Source organism: Pelobates fuscus, chromosome 3 (genome assembly GCF_036172605.1).
Source record: "Pelobates fuscus isolate aPelFus1 chromosome 3, aPelFus1.pri, whole genome shotgun sequence".
Lineage (NCBI taxonomy): Eukaryota > Metazoa > Chordata > Amphibia > Anura > Pelobatidae > Pelobates > Pelobates fuscus.
This window is the reverse complement of record NC_086319.1, coordinates 304,370,155-304,379,869: the sequence shown is the minus strand read 5'-3', so window position 1 is coordinate 304,379,869 and position 9,715 is coordinate 304,370,155. Positions and strand designations below refer to the sequence as shown.

General features: G+C 40.8%; 1 protein-coding gene across 1 annotated transcript in view; it reads left to right on the top strand.

Moving 5' to 3' along the window:
- The first annotated feature begins 608 nt into the window (after positions 1 to 608).
- The window catches only part of ARRDC4 (arrestin domain containing 4), a 28,625-nt gene continuing 19,518 nt past the window's right edge, over positions 609 to 9,715 (top strand). Inside the window, exon 1 of the mRNA XM_063448859.1 lies at positions 609 to 1,058. Coding sequence (XP_063304929.1) covers positions 800 to 1,058 — 259 coding nt within the window. The 5' untranslated portion in view covers positions 609 to 799. The remainder of the gene's footprint in view (positions 1,059 to 9,715) is intronic.

Below are 9,715 nucleotides of genomic sequence, written 5' to 3'. Positions count from 1 at the left end.
GTCAGCTCCAGTCAGCATATAGCCGGACAGGGCTGCAAGCAGAGAGACAGTGAGACCTACTGGCTTCCCATAGTGGGCAGAGAGAGACCCCCTGCACTGGTTACTATGGTAACCTGCCTATCTTCCAGCATCAGGAAGTGCCCTGGACTTGCCTTGTTTTGAGAAAAGTCTCTCCTTTACCTGTCCACATGATCAGAGCTGCTCTCCCATTGGCCAGCGCCTGTGTGCACTCAGGTTTCCTGTGAGCTGAGTGGCTGCCTTCTTGTGATCACGACTATTTGCATGCATGCCTTTCTCACAGTGTGGGTGACAGGTAGCATTGGATGCCTTTCTCACAGTGTGGGTGACAGGTAGCATTGGATCCCTTGCAAGCTGCAGAGTGTTCAATTGTTGCTTTATCTATTGCTGGCGTTTATAGAATGCCAACATATTCCGCAGCGCTGTACAATTGGGAAGATTGGACTTTACAAGATTAGGCATCCTCTGCACAGGATCACTGTGGCAATAACTGATTGCAAGGCTTGGCTAAAGCTTGGGTTGTGACTGCACACAAGGCAGTGATTTGTTATTTTTTTTTTATATATATTTTTAAGTGGTGTTCAGGGACCTTAAGATTCAACTATCAGAGCTGATGTCCTCATTTTGGCTGTACCTGAACAAATTGCCAGAACTCTGGTGCTTGTGGAGTGCCACAAGTTGTGCATTGTTCGAAATACCTGTGCTATGAAGTGTTTGTTCGCATAGTCGTAAGACGTGTTGGCTCTGGGGTTCTGACCGACCCATTTTTGCTCATGCCAATATGGGTGAGGATATTAAAATGGGAATTGTGTTTGAGAATGAAGGTAAAAATGGTTACGGTGAAGGAGAGACGGTAACCGGACAGGTGCTACTGGAACTGACGAAGACTATTAGAGTATTACGTTTACGCGTCCAGACCCATGGCGGAGCCTATGTTTCCTTTAAACATGGACGAGGTGTGGAAACGGCCCAAGAACTGCCAACCTCAGAGCTCTCTGAGTATCTGAATGAGGAGTGCACTTTACTGACTGAAATGGCAGGTGAGGTGTCTATATGAGCATTGTTAGTTGCTTGTTAATAACCTTACATGATCCTCTCTTTATGTTGTGAAATCTGGGTAATGAGTACTTGACACGTTTCATTTTATGTTGAGAATTTAAAGGGACTTTATACTCGCCACTACAACTTTAGCGTAACAAAGCGGTATTGGTGTATAGATCTCTACTCTGCAGTCTCACTGCTCGATTCTCTGCCATTAAGGTGTTAATTCACTTTGTTTATAAAGCCCTTGCACAACTAAAGCCCTTGCCCTTGCATGTTTCTTACACTGCCTTCCTACACATGTCCTGAATAGAAAGATTGAATGTTTCAACTTCCTTTATTGCACAATCTAATTTAGAATTTCTTATCTCCTGCTCTGTTAATAGCATGCTAGACCCTATAGGACACTCTGGTGTGTGCTTAAAGTTCAATTAACAGAACATGAGAAAAACTATTCTAAAGTAAAAACACTGTGAGTGATTTATTCAAGATGTAAAGTAAATATTCCATATTTACTATATAATTTAGCACTTTAGTGAAGTTCTACTGGACAGAACTCTTTATTTTTATTTTGATTATTCCCTCCTCCAGCCTCTCTTGATGAAAACTCTAAAAGGAAAATGTTAGTGAGCAAAGGTTACTGACCCTCCACTACACTTAACTCATCAGGTTACCAGTGTTCCCAATCAGATTAGACGGGCCAACTGTTTTATTTAGAATGTACTGAATGGAAACACAACAGTTCAGGCAATAGTGAAAATAAAGGGCACTCTAAACACCATAACAAGACCACTCAATCGGACACTATAGGCATCCAGACCCCTTCATCTCATTGAAGTGGTCGGGGTGCAGTGCATCTGTCCCCTTAAAGGACCACTATAGGCACCCAGACCACTTCAGCTTAATGAAGTGGTCTGGGTGCCAGGTCCAGCTAGGTTTAACCCTTTTTGCTGTAAACACAGCAGTTTCAGAGAAACTGATATGTTTACCTATGGGTTAATCCAGCCTCTAGTGGCTGTCTCACTGACAGCTGCTAGAGGCGCTTTCACACTTCTCGTTGTGATTTTCACAGTGAGAAGACGCCAGCGTCCATAGGAAAGCATTGAGAATGCTTTCCTGTGGACCCCCCCTTGCCCCTCTATATTTAGCAAAAAACTTAATTTGTTCTGCAGCTTCTGAGTCTGACCCTGATCTGCCTGCTTGGCTGACATCATCAAAAGTGATTCTTTCAGCCAATCGCAATGCTATCCCATTGGATTGGCTGAGACTATCGGGGTAGAACCAGCCCACGCCAAACACAGCCTTGGCCAATCCGCATATCCTCATAGAGATGCATTGTATCAATGCAACTCTATAAGGAATGTTCAGTGTCTCCATGGAGAGAAGCACCTCTAGCAGCCAACTTAGGAGTGGCCAGTGGAGGTATCCCTAGGCCAGGGGTAGGCAACCTACGGCACTAGTGCCATGCACGGCACTCGAGGTGTCTTTGCACGGCACTCAAGGCTGCTAGAGCCAAACAGGCTCTGACCTATCAGGAGTCCCAGTAAAATTTCAGATATCTGCTAATCCGAAAAGGTAGTGAAGGACAATCCTCAATTTATGCATTGCAGCACGTAGAGGTAGTGATCTCAGATCACTTCCTCCAAGCACTTCTGAATAGGAATCCACACTGTAGTAGAGCAGCTCGCAGTTGCTGTTGCAGCTCCTATCATTGACATTCCCGTGGCCGGCCTAGTCCCCACTGGAAGCCACCCACACTGCTAGATATACACAGAAATGCAGAATAACCCTCCCCTCATACAAATAATACGGACAGCCCACACACAAACATGCACACAATCCGCACAAACGAAACACCACTAACAATCCATATACATGCACACAGCCCCACATGCAATACCCCAAACAGCCCCCACACACTACCAAACACACACTGTGACATATCCATCCACACACATACACAATTCCACAAGCAGCCCCCATACACAGCCCACATTCATATGTATCATACACAATACCATAAACTACTCATGAACATATACAATATAATAGCTCGTATACGCAGGGCCGTCTTTAATGCGGGGCAAACTGGCCAGCTGCACCGTGAGCCCTGCTGGCCTCAACTATTTCTTACCCTCTGGCCGGTAATCCGCACACTAAGGAGGCCCACCATGTTGCCCATGCGCAAAGGACCCCCCGGTGGGCTTCTGTCAGCAGGGGCCCCGTCGCACGCTGAGGCGCTTTAACAGCGCGAGCCGCCCCCTTGCTTTTCGGCAGCAGGCTGGGAGGAAGTGACGACCGCGCATCATTTCCTCCCACAAAGAGAGGAGCGCGCGGGAAAGAAGAGTAGGCAGATTGGAGGGGGGCTGGCCGAGAGCTCTAGACTCCAACTCCCAACACCTTCAGCCACCAGCAGGAAAGGTAGGAAACTGGAGGGTGGGTTTTAAAGTGTATGTCTGTGTCAGTATGTCTGTCAGTGTGTGTGTGTGTTAGTATGTCTGTGTGTGTGTGTCAGTATATCTGTGTGTGTCAGCATGTATGTGTCAGTATGTCTTTGTGTGTGTCAGTATGTTTGTGTGTCTGTGTGTCAGTATGTCTGTGTGTGTGCGCATTTCAGTGTGCATAGATCTGTGTGTGTGTGTGTGTGTGTATATGTGCATACATCTCAGCATTCACACACTAACACTACACACAAATACACCCCTGCATTCAAATTTCAACACTACGTACAAACACATGTCTGTGTTACACACCAAAATTATATGTAAATACACCCCTGCATTCAAAAACCAACACTACACAAATACATGCTTGCAATCACGCCAACACCACATACAAACATATTCCATACAAAAACCTGTTTACATTCAAACACACAAAAACTGCTTAGTGCTAAATACAGACCTGCAAACATGGGTAAATGGTAGAGCCCCAGCTGTCAATGCATTTCTGGAGTTGCACGACAGATGGGGATCTACCTTTTAATCAGCCGTGCAACAGGGAGACCCCCAAAAATTCTTGCACCTCTCTACTTTAGGTCCGCCACTGTGTTGAGATGGAGGACGTGATTGCATGCCTGAGGAGGGGGGACAGGGTTCAGGGGGCCCCAAGCAAATGCTTTGCCCAGGGTCCAGTCACTATTAAAGACGGCCCTGCTTATACGCACAAATACAACGATACAAAGCAATTACAGTAAAAATAACACAAGCAGAATACGGCAGCATACACCCTCGATTAAAAAAAAAAATAAAAATAGGACCGGCACGCTACGGGACATCACAATCCTGTATCGGCACAGTGCTGCTAAAAGGTTGCCTACCCCTGCCCTAGGCTGTAATGTAAACATTGCATTTTCTCTGAAAAGCCCGTGTTTACTGCAAAAAGATAAAATAAAAAGAGGTTGCGCCAAGTAACAAACTATGTAAATAGATACTAGAAAAATACTGCAAATATATAAAAATATATATGAAAAATTATATATAAAAAAATAGTGATGATAGTCAAATAGCACAATAAAATAGCAGAGAAAAGAAGAGTCCTAATGCACAACTTGCCAGGAAGATTATCAACAGTCTGTGAAAAAGAATGTTCTTAAAAGGAGCCGGATGGGGACAACTTTGTGAGATCCGTATGTGTAAACCCCTTAGTGACCAGACTGTTTTTCTTTCAATTTTCTTACCGTTAAGGACCAGGGCTGTTTTCACATTTCTGCAGTGTTTGTGTTTAGCTGTAATTTTTCTCTTACTCATTTATTGTACCCCCACATATTATATACCGTTTTCTCGCCATTAAGTGGTCTTTCTAAATATACCATTATATATATCATCATATAATTAACTGTAAAAAAATATAAAATATGATGAGAAAATGTAAAAAAGAAACACACTTGTTCGAACTTTGACCCCCAAAATCTGTTACACATCTACAACCGCCAAAAATCACTGTGCTAAATAGTTTCTAAATTTTGTCCTGAGTTTAGAAATACTCAATGTTAACATGTTCTTAGATTTTTTTTTGTGTGGAAAGTTATAGGGCTATAAGTACAAGTAGGACATTGCTTTTTCAAAATATATATTTTTAAATTTTATCAATAGGGACATTATGACACTGTTATCTGTCATAAATCTCCTGAATCACACTAAGGATCGACCGATTATTGGCCAATATTCTGTATTTTCAGCAATATCGGTATCTGCCAATAAAGATGCCGATAATGCAGACCACGGCTGCCATCAGGGTCCTGGGGCGCCCAGCACACACTTACCTTCCCAGCAGCTCCCTTCAGCTTCCCTGTCTAAATCTCGCGAGTCCCGTGGCCACAGAGCGTTGCCACTGGTTACCATGGCAACGCTCCGCACGGCACACAGACTGCGAGAGTTAGACAGAGGAGCTGAAGGGAGCTGCTGGGAAGGTAAATTAGAGTGTGCTGGGCCCCCCAGGACCGCCAGGTATTGCCATATCCCCCCTTCCTGGCCAGGTAAGAAGCAGGGAGGAGAGAATAAAAGAAAATTTAAAATATATATATATATATATATATATATATATATATATATATATATATATATATATATATATGCTTTTTTTATTATTTTTATTTTTAAATAAGTTAACAAAATAAAAATGACCCCTCCCCATTTTACACCCATTACATACCTACACAACACATACACACTGCATTCATTATATACACAATACAAAAACACTCTGCATTCACTATATACATACACTGCATCCACTACACAAACACACACACTGCATCCACTACACACACATATATTCTTGAAAACATAAATTCCGACTAGCATGTTTTTGTGCATTTACCTTAATAAAAAAATTGCAAAATAATAAACTTGTTCAGTGAACAGTAGATTTGTGTAGAGATGGTAAATGTACAGAATATCGGTAAGTTATCAACTATCGATCTGAAAGTTCACAGATTATCTCTATCGGCTCTGAAAAATCAATATTGGTCGATCCTTATATCACACCTCACATGTACATATTTTTTTTAAAGTAGACAACCCAGGGTATTCAATACGGGGTATGTCCAGTCTTTTTTAGTAGCCACTAACACTGGCCAAAATGAGCATTTATGTTTCTTTGTTTTAAAAATGCAAAAAAACAATTATGAACGCTAACTTTGGCCAGTGTTTGTGACTAATCTGGTAAATGTAAATTTAAAAAAAACGTAAAATCAAGCCTAATTTTTGACCCTGTAACTTTCAAAAACACTATACCTGTACATGAGGGTACTGTTATACTCAGGAGACTTCGCTGAACATAAATGTTAGTGTTTCAAAACAGTAAAACGTATCACAACAATTATATCAGTGAAAGTGCTATTTGTGTGTGAAAAATGCAAAAACTTTCACTTTCACTGACTATCATCGCTGTGATATGTTTTACTGTTTTGAAACACTAATATTTGTGTTCAGATATCAAACTGCACTTGGAACAAAAGTGTGTGTGTGTGTGTGTGTGTATATGTATGTGTCTGCGTCTTAAAGAAAGATAGCACTCCAAGGACTTTGCAATAAAGTTGGAAAAAAAAACTTACTGTAGCTTTTATTCAGGCAACTGCCACAGTGGATCTTTGTTTCAGTTCTGTATCAGAACTTTCGTCAGGATAAAGGTGCAATACAAATAACCAGTTTAAATAACAAACCATTCTAATTAAATTACATTGTATACAGATGTCACTTACCCTTTACCCCATGTAATTGTCCAAGCTGATCGCAGAAAATCGTGGGTGAATGTGTGGGATAGGTATAAACCCTGTGATCCCACTATCAGAAGATATATATGTGGATGTAGATATCCTGGAAGTCTTGAACTAGCTTCTTTTTTATATTTCTTATTTATTCAATAACATTTTCAACAAGTACATAAGAAAAACACTCTTGCTTGTCCCATATCAATCCAAATGTATCAAAAATGTAACAATAGGTATAGACATATTATTTATATATATATATATGTATGTACATAAGAAATGATCAATAAATGAATACCTATCATATAATTATATGGGAAAGTAATTTACTTATAAACAAAAACAAGAAAAAAAAGGAAACAAAATATAAAAAAATGAAAGAGAAGAAAGGAGAAAAAAAATAAAATAAAAAACATATTTACAAAACACAGATACAAAAATACAAATTCTGGTCGATTTTGAGGAGAGGGGAGAACATTCCAGAGATATAATTAAGTAATACTAGGATATTTGGAAGTCCAGGGAGACCAATTTTTTTCATTTTTCCTGGGGAGTGAATTAAAAAAATAGCTCGTCTCCATTTCTCTTTTTGAATTCAATCTGCTCCATAATCCCATTTCTGCACTGCCTATTTACACGTAATACATGACTTCTCCCCATATTGCACAGTGTCTAACGGATAGACAGAATAACTGTTACCTGGGGAAAACTATAAGCTGATAGACCCTATCTCAACTTTTTGTTTTATGTTCCAATATTTAAGTTTCTGTTTGGGGACATTCAACCAAGACGTAACCTTGTTTCCACTGATTATTTCAAATACATATGTAACCGCCTTCATAGTGACATGTTTTGTTTACACCATATTGAAATTAAAGTGTTATTATTTCAAAATGCCACTGCCACAAATTATTGTATGTGACAAAAAAAACTTTTAAAGTTTGTAAAAAAGAAAAAAAAAAAAAGAATTATCCTTACATTTTGTAAATTAGAAGCCAATGCATTTCTTGTTGAATTTCCCCATCTAAATGCAGTACTTTATAGAAACCTAGAATGTGATGGCAGATAAGAACCATTTGGCCCATCAAGTTTGCCCAATTTTCTAAATACTTAAATTAGTCTCTTATATATTAGTCTCTTACATCTAGGATAGCCTTATGCCTATCCCACTCATGTTTAAAGGGACACTATAGTCACCAGAACAACTACAGCTTATTGCATTTGTTCTAGTGAGTAGAATCATTACCTTCATTGCCTTCAGAGAAAATGCAGTGTTTACATTACAGCCTAGTGATAACTTCACTGGCCACTCCTCCGATAGCTGTTAGAGATCCTTCCTGGGTCATGGCTGCCTAAAATGCATCCAAACATTCAGTATCTCCTCCCTCTGCATGCAGACACTGAACTTTCCTCATAGAGATTCATTGATTCAATTCATCTCTATGAGGAGATGCTGATTGGCCAGGGCTGTGTTTGAATCATGCTGGCTCTGCCCCTGATTTGCCTCCTTCAAAGTCTCAGCCAATCCTATGGGGAGCATTGTGATTGGATCAGGCCACCACTTCTGCTGATGTCAGCATGCAGTGGGCAGGGCTAAAGGAAACAGGGACAAAGTATGCAGCTCCAGACTTGAATACAAGATTTTACTATATTTATGGAGGCAAAGGGGGCTAGATGGTGGTTTTAACCCTGTAGGATCAGAATACATGTTTGTGTTCCTGACCCTATAGTGCTCCTTTAAACTCCTTAATGAAGGTGAATATGAAGATCATGTCTCAACTAGGGTGTATGAGCCAGTCTCTGCCAGCATCCCAAATGAGTACCATGCAAAATAAAGATTGCCCAGTACAAACAGTTGCCTTATAATCCTTTATTTTAAGGTGTCACACAAAAAGTTGTTTCAAACTGCCTAGCCTTTGTCAGACCAGGTGAGTCGAAATCTTTCCTTTTTGTTTGGCGCCTTAAAGGATCAGAAGGCAAAGGTTTTTGCTGGAAATTTTTTATTTATAGGTGATACGTGGAAATCAGTCTGGCAGGCTCTGGTGTTTATATTCGTTATGTCAGCAGAAGTGGCAGAGACAACATATCTCTTTGAAGTGTCTCATATATCTCTGAAAATAGTCTTAATCTCTGTTTTTCAGTGTGCTACCATTAGGATAACATGATTATTCAAGTTAACTGATTTAAAAAATCGTAGTGATAACATTTGAAATGTCAACTGTTAAGCTCTAAGGTACATAAGCAAAAAAGTATTCCTTAGCATGCATGATACAGCTCCTTATTTATTGTGCAGCGGTTAGATGAATGATAGGAGCAGTAAGGATGGTGCCCAGCTGTGAGTTTTAAGAAACCCTATAGGGTCAAGAACACAAACATGTAATTCTGACCCTATAGGGTTAAAACCAACATCTAGCACCCCCAGCCCCTCTTGCCTCCCTAAATATAACAACATCTTACTTTTATTCCAGTCTGCTGCTGACTGTGCCCTGATCTGCCTGCTTGGCTTACATCATTAGGATTGTTGATCTGACCCAATCACAATGATTTCACATAGGAAAGCATTGGATTGGCATAGTTTATCAAGGCGACAGATTAGGGGCAGAGCCAGCACAAGCCAAACACAGCCCTGGCCAAACGATTCGATTGATTCAATAAATTTCTATGAGCATAGTTCAGTGTCTCCATGCAGATGGTAGAGACACTGAATGGCAGTGCTGCACATTGTACAGCCCTGACCCCGGAAGCACCTCTAGCAGCCATTTGAGGAAATGCCATTGGAGGTAACCAACCCTAGGCTGTAATGTAAATACAGTATTTTCTCTGAAAAGACAGTGTTTACTGCAAGCATGTCAAACACGCGGCCTGTGGGCCACGTGCGGCCCAAAGTTAACATATTTGCGGCTCCTCCTCCCCCCCACCATCACCACTCTGCACTGCCCCCCC